The sequence below is a fragment of the Ammospiza caudacuta genome, chromosome 3 (assembly GCF_027887145.1).
Source record: "Ammospiza caudacuta isolate bAmmCau1 chromosome 3, bAmmCau1.pri, whole genome shotgun sequence".
NCBI classification, from domain to species: domain Eukaryota; kingdom Metazoa; phylum Chordata; class Aves; order Passeriformes; family Passerellidae; genus Ammospiza; species Ammospiza caudacuta.
The window spans coordinates 73,064,862-73,087,995 of NC_080595.1; the positions used below are offsets into that span (position 1 = coordinate 73,064,862).

Below are 23,134 nucleotides of genomic sequence, written 5' to 3' on the forward strand. Positions count from 1 at the left end.
GCGAGAAATACTTCGTTTGCAGAAAGTTGCTGTTTATTTCTCCATCGCAATTTTTTTCTTTGTTTAGGGGATTTTTTACTCTTAAATTGTTGCTGTATTTGAACATATTTTAAAGTCACTTCCCACACGACAGATACTCTTAAAATCCCTTCTCGGGTGAAGAGAGCACCTGGATGAAAGGCGCGGCACAGAAACCACGGAGCAGGATGCGTCCGAGGCAGGTCCATGCCGCGGGCACAAGCACAGCTCGCACACTCTCCCGGCCCTGGAGACACACCAGCGCCCTGTCCTGGGATGATACCCTGGGATGGACCCCGGGATGGCACTCGGGGATAAGTAAATCCCCGGGATGGACTCCGGGATGAGCTCCCGCCCCCCGGGACCTCCCGTGTCGGCCCCGCCCTTTTCCCCGCCCCCGCCTCTCATCGGCCAATCAGCGGCAGCGCCCCGGGGCGAGGGCCGGCTCTTTCCCGGCGCGGCGCTTCCGGTTCCTCGATGCGGCCGCCATGGCGCAGCCGCGGTGTCTGTGCCGGGCGCCGCTGCCGGCGCTGGCGCTCGCCCTGCTCGGCCTCGCCGCCGCCGCGGGGCCGCGCCAGACCCCGGCGCTGGAGCTGGCGCAGGAGCTGGCGGAGGAGCTGTGGAGCGCGGGGCTGCCCGGCGACCTGCCCGAGCTGGAGCCCGAGTGCCGCAGCCTGCTGGCCGCCTTCGCGGAGGGCAGCGCGGCGCTGACGGGCTGCCTGGGCCAGCGCGCCCGCCCGGTGCGGCTGTGCCAGGGCTGCCACGGCCCCTACCGCCGCCTGCTCGCACAGTACGGCAGCATCGCCCGCGCCGTCGGGGTGCGTCCGTGGGGCCGGGCGGGGGAGGGTGCGTGGCTGCCGGGGCGGGCTCGGGGCCTGGCCCCTCTCCTTGAGGCTTCTAGGCCTGTGAGTTGGGTGCCGGAGCACGTCGGGTGGGATCCCGGTCCGTGCCGCCCGCTCCCGGCGTGGCTGGGGGCAAGCGGCTCCACCTGCGGAGAAAGCCGTGCGAGTGGAAAAACTTGAGCTGTTCTTGCTGATGTGCCCTGGCTCGCAGGTTGTATGAGCACTAATGGGAAACGCTGCTAGAGCTCGGCTGCCTGGCACTTCCCGGAAAACTGGTGGTCTGTGAAGCTGTGGCGAGTGAGGCACATCATCTTGTGAGGAGCCGTGTCACGGTGTTCTGCCTCCAGAGCTGATGGGAGAGTGTGTAGAAAGCATGAGCACTGGCATGGTCAGTGCTCCTTACTGCTGGGAGAACTTTGACTGAAGCTGGGTCTTCTGTTTACATCCTCCATGGAGTTGATCCAGTTGTGAAAGTTAGTTCCTTGGATAGTGTGAGGATGACATTAGTGAATCAGACCAAAGGGCCTTTGTTCTGTGATGATGGCTAAAAGTGGGTGCCCTGGTAAGAGAACGGACAGAGAGCAAGTTTATAGGAGTATGTACCCTGGATCATACTTTCAGTCTTGGGATTTCTGAATTCCAAGATTTAGAATTGCCATTGATGAAAAAAATCTGTTGCTCTTTAAGCCCAGGTGATAACAGTGCACAGTTTCCTGTCATTAGAGAAGTATCAGTGCTGCTTTTGGGTAGCTTTGGGTTGTTTTCCTATTTCCCCTCAACACCCCAGTGCTTATATTGCAAGAGTGCATGCATATTCCTTTGGTAATTGTCCTCTCCAGGGCAAATATGTAGCCAGTGGTCTCTTGATTTAGTTTGCAAACTTGCGGTCTATTTGTTTCTTTTATGGAAGCTGTTTCACACCAGTGACTAGGTGGTGTGAAAGTGAGAAATTGAATGTGTAATTCTCTTGGGGACTTTTACCATGATATTTTGGCTAGGATTAAGTAGCCAGATGTATTGTGGTACTTAGAATATGTATGAACTCATTGCAGCTTCTGTGCTTGAGTGCTAGCAGCCTGGGAGGACTTGTCCACTCTGTGGTCTGGAAGGCACTTCTGTTGGCTTTCCTTCTGTGTGTGGATTAACTAACTAGGTGAATAAAGGAGCTGGCCTCTTGCAACCTCAGTCCCTGATTACAATTAATTAATCAGGTGTCTGATGTTTCTATCTTAACAGTGGTTAGGAGTGCCGTGTGACAGGAGCAGCCAGTTGGAGTTTTGGACAGCTCTGAAATATAAAATCCTCCTCACCAGGCTAATTAAAGAATCAATTAGGCAAACTTTATTTAAGGAATTATTTAGGTCTATGTGATTCAGTTTTGGTGAAGTGCAAGTAGGAACTTGTGAGCCCAGGTGGTGAGGAAGCTTAACAGCCTTTGTGAAGCAACCAGAGTTTCCTGCATAAACAACATTCTTGCATATCTGTAATTTAGTAGAAATGAAAGCGGGCGAGTGTGGGAGTTACCAGATGTGGCAATATTTGACTTCTGCAATTGAACCTCCAGGGAAAGTTCTTATTTAACCTTCCCTCCCCATTTTAACTAAGTGAGGCAGAAACTGGATCTCTTGTAAAGCACTGTAAAGAACAAGTTTCTCATTAAAGAGATTATTTTTTTCTGTGCCCCACACCACTTATCAAAGAGGCTTTTGACAGCTTTGGCAATTTTGAGAAGTGCTTAAGTCAATTTAGCAGCCAGACACCAGGAGCTGGAGCCCAGGAGTCAGCTGACTGGAGGTCATGGTTCTGTATCTGAATTCTGGTCAGAATGTTTCCTGTTTGTTCTGCAACTGCTTTTACAGTCGCTGTGTGTTTTTTAAGATCTTGGTCCAGAGAATAAGTTGTGGTAAGAGTTGTGGCAGAGCCTGCCTTGAGGATGGGGATGCATTGAATGGCTCACTGAGACAGATGAACTTGGTAGCTGTCTGGGGAGGTGAGAGCTTGGCCTGGGCATGTGCTTGGGTGAGTGAGCACAGGCACTGCTCCACAGAGGGCTCTGTTCCTGGTGATGCTGCACTGGGGGAAGTTTGCTGCTCATAGAGTACATTGGTGCAGCAGTTTTGGAGGCTGTTTCTGTTTGGGTTTGGTTTGTTTGAGACCACTCCACTGGTTCAGCTCCCTCAACTGTTCCTTTTGTCTAATGAGAACGACCCTGTCCTCTTCTCTGACTGGACATGCCTTGAGCTGGCCCCCGGGCCATGGCCCAGGAATGGATGTACATGAGCCACCTGGCAGAGAAGGTCCTGGCTGTGTGCTTGGTTTTCCTTTTCCTTTTCCTCTTCTTTTTTTTGCCATATTTTTTTGACTGACTTGCATGTGGCCCTAGTAGACCTGCAGAGATTGTGTGCTGTAAGCTGTGTTGCTCACAGTATGAATTGGAGAATCAAAAGACTTTTGTTCCATCACTTCTGCTCTGCCTTTTCCAGAAATATCCATGTGATCTGTTGTGATTGTGTTAGATGTGCTTGTGTAAAATACATTTCAAAAATTCTCCTTTTGTATTTTTAACACTTCTTCACTTCCTTTTTTGTTTCCTTTTATTTCTAGAATTCCTCTGAGAGCCACAATTGTGCCAAAAGCATCTTGACCTCAGACAGGCTGCAGATAGTTGTGACCCTTTCGGAGTTCTTCAATGAAACCTGGGAGGCAGCCAACTGCGCAAGTACATGACTCATTCTGTAGCTCTCATGCTACTGTGGTGATGTAGCCCCTGAAATTTGCACAGATCAGAAACTGTGGGTGTTTGTTTGAATACAGCCAGTAGATAACACACAAATCCTGAGCTATAGCCACTCCAAGAGTGTTTTCTTTTGTAAGGGCCAAAATCTGAGGGCAGTAGTCCATCAGAAAACTACTGATGGTGCTTAGTACTTTCAGGAGAATTTCCTAGGACGTTGGCTTGCTTTCATGGTGCTGTTGCTGAACTCCTAAATTCCTCAAATAATGTTGATTTTAAAGGTCTGTCTGATTAGAGCGCCTGAAGTAGGGTAGGATGGATGGAAGCAGTAACATAGGGTTGAGCTCATGACTAGAAGAAAAGCCCCAGAGTCTCTGTCAAATCTGGTAAAAAGCTCAGCTCTTTTCTTAAAGAATAATAATTACATTGTGATTTCTACTATTGTGTTCATGGTCTAGCTGTTTCCTGGGTGCTCTCCATTTCATCTCTGCTGCTGGTGCTTCTGTTTCCACAAAATGGCTGTTACTGTTGCTGGGCAAAGCCAGATTTGTAGGCTGGGAAATAAAAGTAATGTCTTGTTTTATCTCGAAGTCCAAAGATAATTCAGTCCCCCTCTTCAGAAAGCTCTTGATGATAGTCTTCATCTTTCACTTAATCAAGGCCAATTAATTCTGAAATGTGTTCTTGATGGAAGTGTTAGGTCAGCAGGTCTGAGATATCAGTGGCAGGCAGATAAGGAAACTGCAGTGTTGACTAGACTCATTCTTTATAGCTGAGAGCTCTTTTTGCAGGAGTAGAGTGTCTGGGGCTTGCTGGCTGTGGAAATGTTAGAAATTAAAATATCCCAATGTTTTTCTTTCTTTTCAACAGATTGTTTAAAGAATAACAGTGAGGGATTATCAAATTCTACTGAAGAATTCCTGGATTTATTCAATAAATCTCTGACATGTTTTGAACATAATCTTCAGGTATCTTATGCTGTGTATTTAAGAGAAGCACTAAATCCTCTAACTGCTACTGAAATTTTATTTATGCTGAATAAACTGCAGATGCAGACTAGGCAAATAAACTGCTGCTGAGTTTGTGAATTGTAGGCAGATAAATCCATGATGGGTAAAATGCAGTTGTTTACAGACTCCGTGCCTGAAATTAATTCTAATTGATACTCACCTTGACTTCATTTTGTCTGTAATTGCAATGCTACTTCACATCAAAATTTCTGAATTCACAATAGTTGATAATTACATAGTAAAAACCAGCATGGCTGCATGCTCTTGCTTTGTAGAATTGTTGTCTTTTTTATGTAGAAATTCGGTCTTTAAATAGCCTTTGATAATATGGACTAGCTCAGGAGGACTAGGCACCTTTAATTCCTGTAGCATTTCTTTTGACTGTTAAAATTACTTATAGTTAGAAGTTGGCCATATTGCAAAGACAACTTCCTTGGTGAAATAAATGTGGTAATTGTCTTCAGAGAAAATGCCCTTAAGAAACTGCATATTCCGTTTCAGTCAGAAGCTGGACGGATTTCAGGATCATCCAGAAGTAAAACAGGTTTACTTCAATGGGCATGGGATAATCTTTGGGGAAACTATCTGCTTCTTTATTAATGCTTTCTAAGAAATGTGCCTTTATAGGCCTTGGTCAGGAGCAGTGTGGACTGTCTTATTGAAAACTTCAAGTGATTAAACTAGAGCTTAACCCAGTGCTCAGTGGGTAGCTGGTACAGCCATTACTGGGTTGAAATATCTTCAGAGATTGTAGTTTTCTTTTCAAGTGTCCTGTATTGCATTCATGGAGTGCTGAAGGCCACAGATGGAAATGATCACTTGGTATGGCACAATCTGTCTCTGTCAATGTCAGCAGTAACAAATTGAACCAATTTTTTTTTTGAATGCTTTAAACTGTCATTCATTCAGAGTTTTATAACCCCAGGGGCAAGGCATCGATCTGTCACCAAATAACTACACAGAAGTGTGCAAAAACTGCAATGAAACCTACACGAAATTGAATGACCTGTATAACCACCTGCAGAGGCTGAACAGGCAAGGTGGTGAATCTGCTCACTCTGCACACTTGTGTATTGACGTGGAAGATGCAGTAAGTGTTTGCTAATGCACTTTTTTCAACTGAGCCATTTGTGCTTTTCATACTAGGATTGCTTTTTCCTTTGGGCAGGGGGCAGTGCCTTTGGCGGGCAGGTGCCCCGTGGTGGGAGGTGCTTGGTGGGGCTGTCCTGTGAGGTCCTGTCCTTGGGCAGTGCCACAGGAGTGTGACTGAAGCTACTGATCTCCTGAACCCATCCCAGTTTGAGTAGCTGCACTTTCATTTCTTTTTACTGTGAAGGGGATGGATTTTAAAAAATAAATCTCTTAATCTGGCTTTTAATGTGAGGCTTTACTGCTATTGTTCTAGCTGGTGTGTTAATTGATTCCTTATTACAGCAGCTGTTTCTAGGCATCCTCAGCATTGACAACATATGTTTGGAAAAAGCTTTGGTATATTGTGGGGTTACAGTGGCTGGGCTGAAGGAATGCTCCTCAAAAGTATGGGATTAGCCCTGTCCTCACAGATTATCAGTGAGCTCTTGAGAAACAGGCATGCTGCAGTGTCTACATGTGTCTGAGTACAGTTATGTTTTTGAAGCTTGTAAAAGTTTTGGTGTGAAATCTTGGCTCCATCTAAATAGTTTGTTTCAACATTTCCAGGTATTTGTTTGCTTTTGGGGGAGATCTGTTCAAGTGCAATTTTCTGAGGTGGCACTTGAACACTTGCATGTCTTGAGGCCTGAGTGTTTGCATGTGCTTGCTTTCATGGTTTGCTTCTGTTTTCCTTTTAGATGAACATCACTCGGAAGCTTTGGAGCAGGACTTTCAACTGTTCTCTTCCCTGCAGTGATACAGTCCCAGTGATTGCAGTTTCATCCTTTATCCTCTTCCTACCTATTGTTTTTTATCTTAGTAGCTTCCTTCACTCGAAGCAGAAGAAACGAATACTCATTTTGCGTAAGTGGTGTGGTGTTGGCATTTCTCTGTTGGATTGGGAGGTGCCAGGGATTTGCTTGGCTCTTGTGGGAGAGGAGGCCCAGCCAGATCTGCCTGCAGCTGTGCTGACGGCGCTAATAGCAACTATTAGTCTGCTGCTGTCCCCTGAAGAAGGGTAGGAAAGAGCTTCAGCCATATCTTTTCATTAAAGTTTCTGGATGTGAACAGAAAGCTGTTTGCAAGTCTGTGTCGGATAAATAGAGGGAGTGGAGAGACTAGTTTTGTGGAATTCTTTGTGTTTAATTTTCATATAATTTTTCCCTTTCTAGCCAAGCGCATCCAGTCAAATGCCAATCTTGTGAACATCCAAGAAAAATACAGCTGAGCTGCAAAACAAAACCTGAGAGCTGCTGCTGGTATACAGTGGGTACAATTGTGTTGGAATGAGGCCGGCACAAAAGAGGAGTTAATTATGGTTTAGTGTAATGATACAGAGCAACACAAGTTAAACAAAATGCTGTCTGACTTCTAAGCAAGGATATTAACAAACATGACAAGGCAGGGCTGTGTGACACTGTATGGACTCTGGTTTTGAAAAATCTGTGGTTTTTTCTTTCAGTCTCGGGCTGAAGCTGTGTTTTTCTGTTCCTAAGCTTTTGTACTTCACATCGGTAGAATAGCTACACTTTCCTTGCATGGTATTTTCTTATATTTGTTTCACAAAAACCTGAGATTTTGAATCTTTTTGAGGTGATTTTGATAGATAAAATTTCAAATAATATTTTATGTTTCTGCTTAAAACATTACTTTTAATTCCACATAATATTCAGACTTGGGATGGAAGGAACCCTTCAAAAATGTTCCTATCTTTTCTATACCACTGAAAAGTCATGCTGCTGGCATCTGTTAGAAAAGAGGCATGAAATATGCAGAGAAAGTGGCAATATATAGGATCTAAAATGGCAACAAAAGCAGCAAACTGCCAGTGCTGGACTTGAATAGTAATTATTGATGGCTACAGTATTCTGTTTTCTCTGAAACTGGTGGCATATTTAGTCTTTTGCACACTTTAACCACTAAAATTGTTGCTTTTCAAATCTTACATTTGCAGAAGCTAATTTTACATACCTGCTTGGGTAACAAGGTTTCACTCTCTGTTTATTATACCATTTCCTTTCCTTTTTCATTCTAATGTTTTAGTGTTTTTTTTGTTTTGTAGAGGAGAAGTGAGGTAAAGTCAAGTCACTGGAAATGCTGGATATACTGGTCTAGAGCTTGCTATGGCTTAATACAGAGGTGTTTACAGGAACTTTGTCAGGTAAAAGTTGTTTTTTCTAGGTAATCTGTTTTAGCAGTGAGTGAACCAGTGGGTTCTCTTACTCAAAAACTGTTCTGAAGAACATGAATATACTGTGTTGGGAATTTCAAGAAATAGTTTTAAAATATTACTCCCGTGAAATAGATGGATGTAAACAAATTCCAACTTGGAGAACTCCAAAGTGGATGGAGAAATTCGTGCAATAACTGCAGGGATGGGTGGTGCTGCTGTCAGCACCAAATTGTGGGCACAATTTGATGGCTGCAGCAATAGTGGCAGTTCAGTTTGTTTATTGTATTTCTGATTTGGGAGAGTGGTAGTGTTTAAATTATTTATAGCTGTACCTGAGGTTAATGAATGCCAGAGCCTTTGCTCCAATTTTTCAAAGTATTTTCTAACCTGGATATAAAAAAGAATGGGCATTACAGCAAAAAAAAAAATAAAATTCTTTTGGAATCTGTGCCTGATGTCTGTCAAAATGTCCCATGAAGTGGTTGTATTTGATTTGCCTTGGAGCCTATAATGTTGAATTTTTCCTTTGCACTAAGGCTCAAATAAATATATAACAGTGTAACCAAAGCTCTTCAAATAATTTGTTTTATTTTTTTAAATTTGTTCTTTTTCTTCTGTTAGGACATGCTGTTGGTTTTGAAGTCAAGTTTAACAAGTTTATTAAGCAGTACATTTAATAATAAGTAAAATACTGTGTTAGTAACTGGTCCCACCCATATGATTGCCTTTTTGTGTTTTATCAGAAAGCAGTATCTATCTTCCTCTGTGTAACATGTGAACTTCTATCAGCAGTCATTTTGTTTTAGGTAGTTTACAGCATCGATATAAAACTGTTTCTCTTGTGTAACAGTACCTTCATTTGGCTGGGAGAGGCATGCTGCCTTTTAAGAAAAAAATATTTTTTATATCTATTATTCTTAAACTTCAACTTTGTGGTACTTACTCAGCTGCCTGCTCTAATAGCATTACATTGATTTGGGACATCATATGATTGAGAGCTGTTCAAAGGAATCTTTCATTCGTGCAGATAAAGCCAGTTTGTATGTGCAGCATTTCAGAATGACAGCTTTTATACTGTAAGCGGTGGCTTTTTGAGCACATTCATGTTAAGTAGGTCTGAAAGTCATTACTTTGGGATATGGTGGTTAAGCACTTTAAAAAAAATCAGCTTTTCTTATTTTCCTGGCTCCTAAGCCAAACGGAAATACTCATGTGACTTTTGTTGTTTTTAATTTTAAAGCAGCAGCAAAGTTTACACTTGAGATTTTTAATGTTAAATCTACTATCTTTTTTTTTTTTTCTTCCCCTCTGCCTTTTTACTGTAAACTTTCTTTACACAGTGTTATATTTTTGGTAGGCTATTTCATATATAAATTGATTGAATTCTCTTTATACTCTATTTGCTAGAGAAATGTGGAAGCAAACGGACTTTTGAAAGAGAAATAGAATTCTTTTTGCTGCTAGTCTTTTTTTTTTTTTTTTTTTTTTTTTTTTTTTTTTTTTTTTTTTTCCTTTTTGGTGTTATATATATTAAAAAGCATAAACTTTGACATACTGGTTGTTTGTATTTTTTTTTTGGTGGAAATAAAGATTTCTTACTGTGGGGGGTAGCACTTTGATTCTTATTTATACTTGCTAAGAAACCCCTAAACGTGCAAAGTCAGCTCGAATAAAGATTGTCACTAAACAGCGAACAGCGTGGTTACTTAATTGCTTCACCTGTAGTTTATACTCCTCCTGTTCTGGGTTTGTGTTCAGGAGCACCTGCTTATTATTCTTCATTATGCTGTTTGCAGGACAGCAGCACCAGAGAGGTTTTTTCAAAGCAGTGCTGTGCTGAATTAGAGAACAGCCGCTGCTGTTGGGTGGAGTTTCAGCTCTGTCCGAGCCTCCTGCAGTCCATGGCGAGGCTCGTGTTAGCTGTGTCTGGGTTTCACGGGTGGGTGTGCAGCAGTGAGGCAGCTGGGGGTACCTTGCTGTCCTGGTGGGGAGGCTTTTGCTTGCAGCAGCCCCTTGGAGCTTCAGCAGGCACCGTGTTGGCTCGCTGCTGGGCTGCAGGGCTTGGAAAGCAGCAGCACAGTGCCTCACCATGGAGAGAGAGAGTCGGGTGTCTCGCTGGTGGCAGGAGCCTTGTGCTCCAGTGCTGCGATTTGCAAAGGCACATTTTAGTCTTGTCCCTTGCAAGGGACGGCCAGGAAGGTGGGGGAGCTGCAATGTCGGTATGGTTCTAGCTGCCTGTATGCTCGGGAGAGGAGCTTGAAAGGGAATCTGCACAGGACAGAGCAAGTGGGAGGAGTAGAGGATTTCATTGATGAGTGGAGCAGAGGTTCAGAAATGGGGGGGGGTCTGTAAACACACAGGGGAGGTTGCTAAAGTGCACAGGTGATTGAAAGATGCTGAGAAAAGAGGGTGTGAATGGGACCTTGATGGCGGCTGAGCTGCAAGGGGGAGCTCTGGCCTCTTGGTCAAAGTGGGGCTGGGGACTGCTGCATGCAGTGCCGCTGGGCTTGAGCTCTGGGCTGGGGGGCCTGCACAGGTCAGAACTGGGAGTGAGGAGCAGGATGACAGCAGAGACTTGCTTCTGAGTTAAAAGCAACTGCTTTCTTCTGGGAGGGTACCTGGATTGTGTGATGATGTCAAAATAATCCTAGTTCAAAGGTTATTTAAAGCTCCTGTTCTGTTTTGAGGTGAGTGAGGACTCCTGTTTAGCACTAAACAAGGGACATTTAAAAAACCCAAACACAGGGGTTTTTTTTTGTCTTTTTTTTTTTTTTTTTGTGTAATGGCTGCTTTCTGCATCTTCATTAAATATCTGCTATAATCACAAAATGGCTTCACTGTCCTAATGTTTTGTTTCTGGGGCTTTCTGCCCAGTTAATCAAGTACTGTCAAATCCTGTGTTTTTGCTAATTTCTACCTTAGTTTTCATGCCCTGAATATAGAGTTCCTCTGGAATGATAAGCTGTGTGATTAGCAAAATCACTGTACTCCTAATCAGAATGTATAGGTAACTTATCAATTTTTGTTCATATTTCATTGTGAATTTTTCCTCTGGGACTGATGTAAGCATTTTTAGCCTGACCTTCATTAAGCTTGTTCAGGATGAGCATTCTGTATCTTTGCCAGAATGAAAAGTTACGTTGGAAGAGTGAAGCCAGTAAATTCTGCAAGACTTCTCTGGAGTGTTGCTTCTCCCAGCATTGTGATGAGTGTTGCTACTTCCTGGAGGCAGCCTGGGTGATTTATGTACTTTGTGTTGTGCTGAGAGTTGAAGTGCAGTTTCTATCTTGGAGATCCTAACCTAATCTAAGACAAAAACAACATGGAAAGGAAGAGGACAGGTGATGTGATCAGTGACCACCATCAAGTGTGTGATAGCTGTATCAAACACCTGCACTTGGAAGAGGTTACTGGCATCTTTGCTGGCCTTTCAAGTGTTCCTGGCATGGTCTGTATCCAGGACTGGGTGTGGGCTTGGGGAGCTGTCAGAACAGCATCTTCTTCTGTGATGGCAGCAGCTTCAATGCTGTGCTCTGCTGGAAAGTTGGTGCTGCTCCAAACTGGTTTCCTCCTGCATCTGCTCTGAACTGTGGCAAGGACAGTGCCAGGGAGCTGGTGCTGTGGGGAGGAAATACGGGGATACTCCAGAGTACGGATTTGAAGGGAGCCTATTGCTTGAAATATGAGCTAGGTTTGCGCTTTTTCACTTCTGTGCATCCTGTTTGCAAAGGGGATTGAGCAGAATAGGGCTGACTGAGCACAAAGACAGCAGGGACACTGCTTCAATGTTTTGCCATGTCAGAGGAAAAATTGTGTCAAGTAAATGTTAATTATTTTTTAACAATATCTTAATTAGCTGTGGCAGAAATAAGTTAAATAGTTGCACAAACTCTAATCTTCCTCTGCTCCCATCTGAGGTGAAAATAATGGAATTTTTTTTCCAAATAATTATTAAAAGAAAGGTACTCGCTAGTAGCTCAGTTGAATTTTTAACTTTTAATACTGAAAATTCTCCTCTGGTGCCAGCACACTAAGTATCATGGATTGCTGCAATTAAACCAGTGCATTAAGTTATTCATAATACTCTTTCTGGGCAGTGTTCCCACCTGCTTAATCTGTGCTATACAAGCATTTATTAGAACTGACTGTTGAAAAACGCCAAGCTAAATCGGACACTAAAAAAAAATTGGAAAATCAATATGATGCCCTAAACTGGTTTAATGTGTCTTTCCTCTTCAATAATCCTGCACGTTTCTGATTTATTTGCTGTAATGAACATGCCATTCAAGCGAAACAAGATTAGCTGCTTAAACCGCCGCATTAAGCACGGAGCAACTTTAATGCTGCTTTATATTTCATTGTAATGCTCAGCGCTTACAGTGGTGTGACTTTCTCTCCTCTGCAACAATGAGTTTGTGTGAGAGTCACAGAAGGCTTCCCAAATGGGGTATGGTTAAAGCATTTCAAAAGGTAAATATGGGTTAGAGAGTTGTAATGTAATGTAATTTAGACAACTCCTTCATCTAAAACTCAGTGGAACCAAACTGGTGAGCAGGATTAATGCACAAATTTATACTCACTTCAGGAATTTTCTGGGGTTAACCACCAAATAAATGGCTTATGTCAAACTGATCTAGGTTTAGACAGAGAAAACAACCACTGGCAATGAGAATCTTCCTTTGGACTTCATTCAAAAACCTTTTTTCAAGCATTTCAAAGAATAGCAATTTACTGTGCTGCATCAAAAAAAAGACTGCAAGGGGCAGACATCTCGGCTTTGCAAGGAAGAGTCCCAAGATAGATGTAGTAAAGACAGAAGGTTTTCAGAGGAGTCTGTAGAAGGAGACAGGGAAGTAAGAGCACAGGTATTCACACCTGTCCAGTATTGTGTAATGTATTATAGAAAGTCTGTTCTTGTGCATAATACAGGGCAGGTCTGAGAAGTTTAAGCTCTCCAGTTTCCAGATAAAACTGTGTGTTCTCTTCCTGGTATAGTGGCAAACTTCAACTGGGTTTTCAGTGGGTTTTGATTACTGTTTTGTTCTTTCCCTCTGTCATGAAAATGCTGTTTTAGATAATTACCTTCCCTTCTAGTTGATTAAGAAGCAGGTTGTATTTGCTGGGGCATCTGTATATTTGCATCTGCATCTCCATAGTTCTCAAAACTGCAATGAATTTTCTGTTTGCAGTACAATGTTATGTTTCTTTTTCTTTGGAAGATTGTGATGAGTTGCCAACCTGTTTCAGCAGGTTTTTGGGGTCTTGGAGTCAAATTTAGGATATCAAACCCAGAGAAATGTGGTTCAGGGTATTGCAGATGTGTGCTGAGTTGAGAGCAACTACCTAAACATGTAGAAATTACCTAAATATATAGTGCATTTGCACTGTGCTGGAACAGGTTTTCAAATGCAGGTGTTGGTTCTGAGTCCAGACAGTGCATGCTATTTCTGGTGAGTGCTGCTTTTGCTCAGGTGGTCAGAACACAAGAGTCAAAAGTGATCTGGTAAGAAGAGAGTTGAGGGCTTGAAGGAAGCTGTTTCTGGAGGAGCAAATGCACTCTGGAAGTCTGTTGGGGGAGGCAGCCTTACTTTGCATTGCTCCATTTAAACAAAACAAAAACAAAAACAAAAACAAAAACAAAAAGAAACCTGAAGAAGTTTTCAGAACATCTGCCTGAAGGGTGAGTGCTGGGATGCAAAAAAAGGCCTTGTGAGTGTTGGCAAAGATATTAATTTGCCACTGATGTGACACTTTTCCATGGAAGAACAGAATCTGAAGGTTAATATGATGGAGTGTCCTGAGAGGAACATGCTTGCTTCAAGGGGAAAATACTGTCCTCAGCAGCTGGTTTAAAATGGAGGAATAGTAACAGCCATGTTTCTGTCCAAGCAAGCATCAGAAGAAGGGACAGTGAGAAGGAAGGAATGAAGGAACAACAGTGAAACCGAGCAGGAGAAAGGAGGATTGAATAGTCCTGGGAAAGCCTCTGCCTGCCTTGGCTTGTATAATGGGGACTTATACAACGTGTAACCCAACCTGACCCTGACCCCGCCAGCTCTCAGGGACTATATTTTTACTAAGATTAAGCTTTTCTTTTCTTTCTTTTTCCTGGAACAATTTCATTGGCTTTCAGCTTGCCTCTTGGCTGGCATGGTCAAAGCAAGCTTGCCTGTTCTTATCTGTGGTATTTACCTGCATCCTCCACGAGTCGTGCAGCAGAGGCTGCTTTGGCCCAGCAGCAGCTGTGTGTGTGCCAGCCTTGTTGGGGAGAATGGGGCTGTCTCACAAATGGGTGGGTGGTGAGGAACCACTCCAAAAATTAAACAGGTGAAGGGGCCTAGTTTCTTTATTGGGCTTCTCTCTCACTTTCCTGAGGAGATTGTGTGCACAAGCTGGTCCCCAGTGGCTGGTAACAGGGGCAGATTTCTGCCTCTTAACCCATACAGATGCCCACTTACTTCTGTTCAAGTGAAAGCAGCTCTCTGTATTAAGAAGTCAGAAGTAAAACTCCGTGTCCTGTGTTTTCTGACAAGCAGGCAGAGGGACTGCAGCTCTGTGACAGAGACGAGGCTTCCCCCTCGGGCTTGGGGGTTTATCCCAGATGGGGTGGCTGCCCTGCAGTGCACACCTGGCTGCAGCAGTCAGCAGTCTTACATACAGGTAGGCAAGCTCAAGGCAAAAGCAAAGCAGAGACAGATGTGCTCTGCCTGATCTCTCACCTTCTCAATGTTTTTGCTGCTGCTGTGTCTAGAAAAGGACACATGACAGGGATTTGGATACTTGGCCTCTCAGCACAGGGATGCCAGATGAGACCCATGTGCTCTGCGCTTCAACCAACTCTTCTGAATCAACAATAAGATCTTGAAGGCACTTAAACTTGGCAAACCCATGTTTTCTTCCCTGTTCTTGTTTTTATTTCTGATCATTTTGATTCAAGATCTGCATTTTTTCCCCCTGAAGATTGATGCTCACACAGCTGCGATAGCTCAATAAAAGAAGCAGCACCATCCTTTATGTGATTGGGGCAGGAACCAAGCTGTGAGTTACCTCCTTGGTCTGACATTATGAAACTCTCATTTTTTTACACTGGAAACTCATTCCAAGGGGACAATAAGCATAAGTCAATGTGGACAGAAATAGAAGTAATAGATGAAAATGTCTAAAACAGATTTTAAGTATATATATACATATTTCTTTTTCCTTTTAAGTGCACATTCCTGATTTCAGAGTGTATTCCCTCTTAGCTCCTGTGCCATGAGTCAGACAATCTGTGAAATGGAGGTACACAGACTGCACTGTTCTTGCTTCCAGCATCTGAGAGAGGAGATGAGGTAAAAGAGGAAAAAAGCAGAGATTGAGAGACTAAGAGACCCCATCTTACTCACTGCTAGGAAAAAATGCTTATCTGCTAAAAGGGGATAAAAGGAGCATACATTCCAGTCAGATGTGCCTCTTGTGCAAAATGACTAATTAGATGACCTTGGTCTCTTAAAAATAGATCTTGCTTTAATGAGAAAATAGTTTAGAGGTCATTTAAAAAGAAATCAAAACCCCAGGAATGATGAAGAAGGTATGACTGCCTGCCTGGGCTTTGTTATTTCTTAGAAGTAAATCTCATTTTGGGGACAGTTTTAAGAAGGCTGGCTCACATACAATAGCCAGGCTCATACAAACAAGTGTGGGCCAGGGCTCACAAAGGGGCTGCAGAGGTCAGAAAACAAGTGCTGAGCGGTGTGTAAGTGAGCTCAGCCTCCCATGACCCTCGGGCAAGCCCTGCTGCCCACGTGGAACGGGAGCCTTGGTCAGTCCCTGCCCCGGTGGAGAAGGCTCAGCTGCCTGAGCCAGGCAGCAGCCTGGGAGAGGCCAGGCAGGTCCTGGCACAGCACAGGAGCACCGTGGGTATTTTTCCCAATGGTTTATCCCAGATTGTACCCCCCTCCTTTTACCTGTGTAATCCCTTTCCTTTGCTGAGATCATCCCCAAACCCCCTCCCTGGCTCTCTGTCAGTCACTCAGCATCCCATCCCTCCATCTAGAAGCTTAGGTCCAGGATGTTGAGTGTTTACCCAGAGGCCAGGAGTCAGCGCCCCAAGCCTTGCCTTACACGCTGCCCAGAGAGACAGAGACACCATGCAGTTGTTGTGTTGGGGGAACACAGACCCCAGGCATCTGTAGTTTCCTGGCACGGGCTTTGGGGTGACAGCTGCCTGTGAGCAGTGCCCATTGAGGAACACAAGAGCTGCTGTGGTGGGACATCTCTACTCCAGGAGCCCGTCTCCACTGTGCCTGCCAGCTCCGGCACCGTGGGTAGGACCCTTCAGTTTTTGTTCACACTTTCTAAGCCTGCTGGGTTTTCCTAAACCTTTCCTGCTTCTCTTCTGCAGTTCCCCCAGCAGCACATATGCCCCAAATAACTGTTTGTCAAACCATGTGCTCGAACACCTGCAAGATGAGATTTCTAAAAATTAGTTTATATACTGAAAACATGAAACGGATTAATGCAAAGGGGAAATGTTTGATCTCTTTCACCAAATAACCATATCAAAAGCTCTTTTCAACGTCTTTTGTTGAAACATATAAAAGTCATGAACTCCTTGGCTGCTAGCCAGTACATCAGAGCATTGCCCAGTGTAAACGAATGTTGCTCTGTCAGTCTCCAAGGACATGAACTGACTACTGCCATGCCTGGATGCAGCCTTCAGGGATTAACAGGGTGTTTGCATGACTGATAACACTGTATATTCTGTACTGAAATGGGTAAATGTGTATGAAAACCTGTGAGTGAATTTGAGAAGTAGCTCCTGAAGTACAACAGATATTATCTCCAAGAGAAAGAGACTGACAGATTGTCTAGCTTTGAGATGATGAATAAGGAAAGAAACCATGTATTTTTAAAAAAAAAACTTGGGAGTTTTTATTGAAAATGACACATTGGTCCCAATACATCAATTTTTTGTTTCCTGGTGTTTGCCAGTAAAGGCTACTCCCCAGTAAAGGAGAAATTCCCTTCTGGTTTTGTTCTAATAACAGCCAAACTTAGTTATGGGAAATTTTCCATCTCTTTACCTGAGCTGATAGGTCAAGGAGAAAGGAATAGATTTCCTACTTTAATATTTCCCCCTTCAGAGGTTTTCCTGCTAATTTGGAGGGGTACTGAAAATGAAAAAAATTAAAATTTTGAGAGTGCCTTATAACTGTGGTAAGTTTATTACCACAAAGAGGTATTGGTGTGATCACTTGCTAAACACCAAGCAGGCCAAGGAAGGGTGCAGCAAGCAGAAGTTGATGGGAGAGGTTAACACTTTTGAGTTTACAGGTCCCAGAACACCCACAGTGACTTAGTGGGTCCCATGGCCCTGCCAGGTCAGGGGCTCACTGACCAGGAACCCCTGGGGAGCCCAGGGAGCTGCTGTGCTGAGGAAATCACTGCTGGAATGGGCAGGCACGGGGAAGGGAGGCAGGGGCTCCTGGAGATGTGTGGTTCACTCAGGACTGGGTGTCTCAGCAGTGTTTCACTCAGGCCAGGACAGCTGACACAGCTCCTGGAATCTGCAGGGTGGGAATGACTCCTCACTGGGTCCTGTAAGCAACTCCCTCTGCTTGTGTTTCACATAAATCCTCAGTTTCCCCCTCTAGTGCTTCCTTGCAGTGTTTCAGCCATGTGCATATTCACAAGTGAACACCCAGGGTGGCTTTGAAGATTCAGCTGTCATCACTCCAGTGGCTGAATCCAGAATCACGGCCCTTACTTCATGCAGGCTATGGAATGAATCCACATCCCATAGTGTTATACTTGTCAAATACATACTGGTCCTCCTCAAAACATCACAGAATACTTGAGGGTGGAAGGGACCTCTGGTGTGACCCCTCTGCTCATGCAGGGCCACCCAGGCACAGCTGCCCCAAGGTGAGTCTATGCTGAGCTTCTCAGATTCCTGTTTTTGCAGAGGTACCTCTGAAAGTGAACCCAGCAGCTCTAGTGAGGAGCTGAGAAAGGACTGCTGGGTGTCAGATCCCATGCCCAGCTCCTTGCTGGGGCAGGATAGTGTCCAGTATAATCCTACAAAAACCTCTTCTTGGCCAGTCTTTGTCCTCCAGGGCTGTGGCTCCTCCTGATGCTGAGGCTCTCTGCACTGTATTTCCTGTGCCACCTGGCTCCATGCACAGGTGTGTCCAGGAAGGACATTTTGTGGGTTTGGTGTCAAAGCTTCTGCTGTGATCCCTGGAGGTTTGAGCAGTCCACTGTGCAGGAGCTGGGAGCCCTGTGTCTGTTTCAGGGAGAGCCAAATAGCTCCTTAAATGCTTGTTAACCCCAATCCAGAGTGAGCATTGGACATCCCTTCATTCTAGGACCAGCCCTAAGCTCAATCCCTTATTGGCCATGCAAGAAGCTGCTGCTGCTATTGCTGCTGAGTGACACTCAAGTGTCTGTTGTAAACAAAGGATGGTTAAAATTGTGTTCTCTACATGATATTTCAAGAAAAAAAAGCTCTCAATGAATAACAGGACAAGCACATTCTGTGCCTGGCTTCCTGGGGGAAACAAGCATAAGGGTGTCTTAAAGGGTCTGAATCCAGATTATGATCTCTTATATTTGCAATCTCTTGGCAAATCTTAATCAAACTGGACTTGAGAGAGAACATACAAAGAGACAGGAGCTCCTATAAGTTTCATGATAAGGGCTGCTGAGGAGAGGAAATAAATCACTCAGAAATTATCTCTCGAAGAGGTGACAGCCTGACCTCACCATTGGTTAGCCATGGCAAAATTCCACAGGACAGAGCCTGTAGAAACTGCAGCTGCAGAGAAAGCTGCAGCCAGACTTTGCATCTTCCTGGGCACTTCAATCAATTGATCATGGGGCCAAAATGCGGCTTTGTTAGTTCTAGTCCTTAAGGGCTGCCTAAGCCAGCCTGCTGGTTCTGCTTTACTCTCCAGTCTTTCTGTGTCACACTGGGAGCCCTGGGGCCCTCCCGGTCTTGGCACAGCTGCCAGACTGCTGAGAGGGCGAAATAACCAGCTAAAGGCAGTGGTGCAGCCACCTCTCATCAGTAGAATCTCAGAAAGTTGTGGTCTGTCAGAAATGTCTGTGCCTACAGTGCTGAATACTGCTGTGTTTCTCAAATACAAGAGGATTTTCTTTCCCTTTGGTACCAAAGAGTTTTATGTTGAGTTGACTGAATAAGACTTTCCAGCAGAATAATTTCCCTGAAAGATTAGGAAAGTCAAACATTTCTTAGGATCTCCATCATGTCTGAAATCTCCTTATCCTACATATCAATTACCTTTTTCCTTTTAAACTGATGCATACACCAAAGCTGAGCCCAATGCTTTCATTCCCAGCTGCTGCTGTTTAGCTGCTCCCCTATCTAAAACTTTTTATTTACTTTTTAAAATTTAAGGTGAGAGCCTGAGAGAGGTCAGCTGGAGCACAAGTGCTCTGCTTTTCCCTTTCATTAGCACAAGTGATGGCTACACATGGATTTCAAATTTGTTTCAGCTCTTACTGGGAGCTCTTTGCAGCCTGAAAGCCTGAAGCAGGGATTGATTGTCTGTGAAGAGGCTCTGCGGTAACAAAGGCAGAAGTCAGGCAGGGAAGGTCTGACATGTGAGCTGTCAGGGGTGGTGTCACTGCCAGCTGACCCATCATGAGACTGCCGGGAACAGCCAAAGGGTGCCCTGCTCGGGAGGTTCTAGTGCCCTGCTCCCTGCTAGTTTGTGCTTGGAAACAGATTGACTAACATAATAGAGTGATTTTGTAATCTGTCATAATACCATAAGCTACAGATCCACAGACTTTGACCCCTCGCAGGTATAATGAGCTCCTTTATTCAGCTGCACATGCTCTCTCGATGGGGGAGAGAGAGGGGGGCTTTTTTCTAATTATATATCCAAAGCATATGTTTTGCCCAGAAACAAAGCATTATATTCATTAGTGAAATCCTATAAGCTTGGCTCTTTTTACTAGCCAGTTAACTAATTGACAGTTAAGAACATGTATTAATATCATGGTGTAACCATGCAGTCACTTAATCTGACAGCTTTATTAAAATCATAGCATTGCTCCTCTAAGTTGCTACAGTGAAGGGCTGTAGCATTTGCATTGGAAACACTGGTGTTGCGAGATAGAAAGCTCAGCTGTGAAAAAAAATCAACATCACAACACACAAAAGTCTCAGCCTAGTGTTGGTCTGTTAATCCTTTGTCAGAATTGGAGAAGAGCACTAAAGGTCCTTGTATTTGTCTTTAAAAACCTGCTCAATCAACTTAAAGTAGGTTTTTGGAGGCTAAAAAACAATTTGTTTGTACACTATCCTTTTTTCCTTACCGCATCAGAAAATTGTGGCAAAATGCAGAGCACTGCACATCTGAAAGAATAATGCAAACTCTGTGTGCAGTTTGGGCAGGGGGTGTGTGTCACACTGGGGACAGGGGAAGCCCAAGTCCAGCTGTGGATGTGGCACTGAACACAGCCCTTCCATTTGCTATGGTAGTTTAAAAAGGTAAATGACCTGTAAATGGAAAAGCTTAGAAAATAAATACTGGTAATGGAGTCAATGTCATCGTGGTGCGATGACATTGCACAAATCAATCTTACATCCTCACCTCACCAAAGTAATAACTCTCTATAGCAGCCCATGTTTGAAAAGGTTGAGGTGGCAGATTTTTGTCACGAAGCGCTGTGCTTTCATGAGGAACGAGAATAAAAACTCTACAGAATCACATTATTCCTTTCATTATGCTTGCACAGCCTCTGCATCTGGTTTACAGATCTTTATTACCTGGTGCCTGACATAGAAGATGGAGTGTACAAAACAGCTCTGGTTTTGTCAGAATGATAGCTACAGAGGGGGAAAAAAGATGGAAATCAATGAAGGAAAAATAAATACGAAAACACAGAATGGCATTTTTACCAGTTGTTACTTCAACAGATTGATGGAGTCATTGTGGAAAACCCAAAAAGCTTTAAAATGCCCCCCCCAGTGAGCAGCAAGGCTGCCCACTGTGGGCCTGGCTTCTCTGCTGCAGCTGTGAGAGCTGTGCTTGGCTGAGCTGGAGCTACTGGTGATTCACTCTGTGGTCAGGACCACCTGGAGTGGTGGCCTGGCTTTATTCATAGCAAAGACATGTGCTTGTCCCCATCCCTGCCAGGATGGACTAAATCCCTCCAATTCAAACTTCTCTCTGCACTCCCTGCCCTCTGTGCCATGACCATTATTTTAGCTCAGCAAGAAGAGGACCAGAGTCCAGCAACAAAGGCCTACAAAAGAGGCTTCACTCCCTTCCTCATTTATTGCAGACTTCCCATCTTCTACCCTGGGCAGCATTGAAGTGAATGTCACAGAACTGTGTAGCCAGACTGATCCCACAGACAATTCCTGTTGTATGAAAGATCTCATCTGGAATGGTTGGGACCAAGTGGAAATTACCTTGGCAGGGGAAGATAGATTTGGGCTGGACATTTCTGATACAGAAGCAGAAAAGTCAAAGTGTCTTCAAGCAGTTGTTGATTACACTGTAGCCAAGAAGACTGTGGAAAAAGCAAGTAATCTTTTGAAGCAAAGAACCCTCTCAGTGAGAAGAGGGCCAAAGTCAGTGGGTACACATGAGTACAAGCATATGTTGGTGCTTTCACTGGGCAGAGGCTATCAGAAGAGAGCACATGAGCCTTGCCACCTCCTGCAGACCACTGCCCCCTTCTCTGCTGTATCTATTTAGTGCTACAGTGCTAGAGATCAGGTCAGATCAGTTCAGGGGTATGTCATAGCCTAGCCCTTTTAGCAGCCACTCATGGATCTGTTATTGTCCATCTTATTCCTTAGTCAACTTGCTGATACCATTTGACTCCCCCAGGTTTAGGTAGCTGCCAGCAACAGAAGTGCACTGCCACCAGCCTAACAAATGTCTCTTTTAAACCAAGCTCCTACTTGTTTCCTCCAGACTCCCCCATACTGATGTTTGCTGATGCAATATTTGTGAGCTGCTCTTCCACTTGGCTGTTGCTACCAAAGCTTTCTAAACCTCTAGCATGTCCCCTCAGCCATCTCCTCTGCAGAACTCCATCCTTCCTCCATGCTCCCCATGAGGTGATCTTCAGATAATCTCCTTGATCATTTCAGTTGCCCTTTCCCATCATTCCTCTAGCTCTATATACAGGGGTATAGGTCAATAGGTGTCTGCTCCAGCTACCAGGGGTAAGTGTAGATCAGTTCAGCCAGCAGGAACAATTTTCACAGTCCTTTTTATTCTTGTCATGACATCTACTAGGATTCAATCTTAATGAAAAAGACTTTTCATCCTTTGCCTTCTGAAATATTCATCTAACCCCAGACAATGTTGCTCCTTAAAACTAAGCAATGGACAAAGTAAAGCAGAGAATGGTAGTTAATTAAAAATCATAAATAAAAGCTGACAAAAACTCTTTGGAAGTCAATACAAGCCACTGTGCATAATACTGGTGACCAGTGACAGGACCCAAGGGGATGGCCTGAAGTTGTATCAGGGGAGGATTAGTTTAGATATCAGGAATATGTTCTTTACCCAGAGGATGGGTGGGCACTGGAACAGGCTCCTCAGGGGAATGGTCACAGCACCAAGCCCGACAGAGTTCAAGAGATGTTTGGTAACACTCTCAGGCACATGGTGGGATTCTTGGGGCTGTCCAGTGCAGGGCCACAAGCTGGAGTCCATGATCCTTGTGGGTCGCCTCCAACTCAGAACATTGTCTGGTTCTAATTTACTATTTATCACATTCAAGGTTTTACAGCTATTTCTTGGACAAATCTTGCGCAGGTAGCAGCCAGGCAATGGTGTCAATGTGAATTTTTCCTGATCACTGGCAGCATGATTACGATCAGAATAAATAAAATGTCAAGGAAAGCCTTTTTTAAACATCCAAACAACATCTGTTAAAAAAGCCCAGTCATGGTGAAGAGATGGCTGCTGTATATTGGAGCAGACTTGTGGGGAGGACCATAATATCACACTTCCTGAGCAATTTCTGAGCAGCAGAGGAGAAAGCAATACCTCTAATGTGAAATCAGAGGTAAAATGAATTAGGTGGTGATAACCCTTGAAAAAGAAAAGGTATTTTGTGAGTTTCTGTGCAAAGACCATTTGAGCTCTACGCTTCATAATCAGCTTGGAAAATAGTTTAACCCACAGGAATCTTTGTGACTTATTTCTGTCTTCCTGAGTTTGCAAGGTCAACTATAAAAACAGATATA

At 44.1% G+C, this 23,134-nt stretch overlaps 1 protein-coding gene across 1 annotated transcript; it reads left to right on the forward strand.

Annotated features, from left to right (window-relative positions):
* The first annotated feature begins 506 nt into the window (after positions 1–506).
* OSTM1 (osteoclastogenesis associated transmembrane protein 1) lies at positions 507–9,364 on the forward strand. The gene is made up of 6 exons (XM_058801712.1): positions 507–836; positions 3,465–3,579; positions 4,465–4,562; positions 5,530–5,694; positions 6,434–6,599; positions 6,908–9,364. The coding sequence occupies exons 1-6, from the start codon at positions 507–509 to the stop codon at positions 6,961–6,963; spliced, it is 930 nt and encodes a 309-aa protein (XP_058657695.1). The 3' UTR covers positions 6,964–9,364.
* The last annotated feature ends 13,770 nt before the right edge of the window (positions 9,365–23,134 follow it).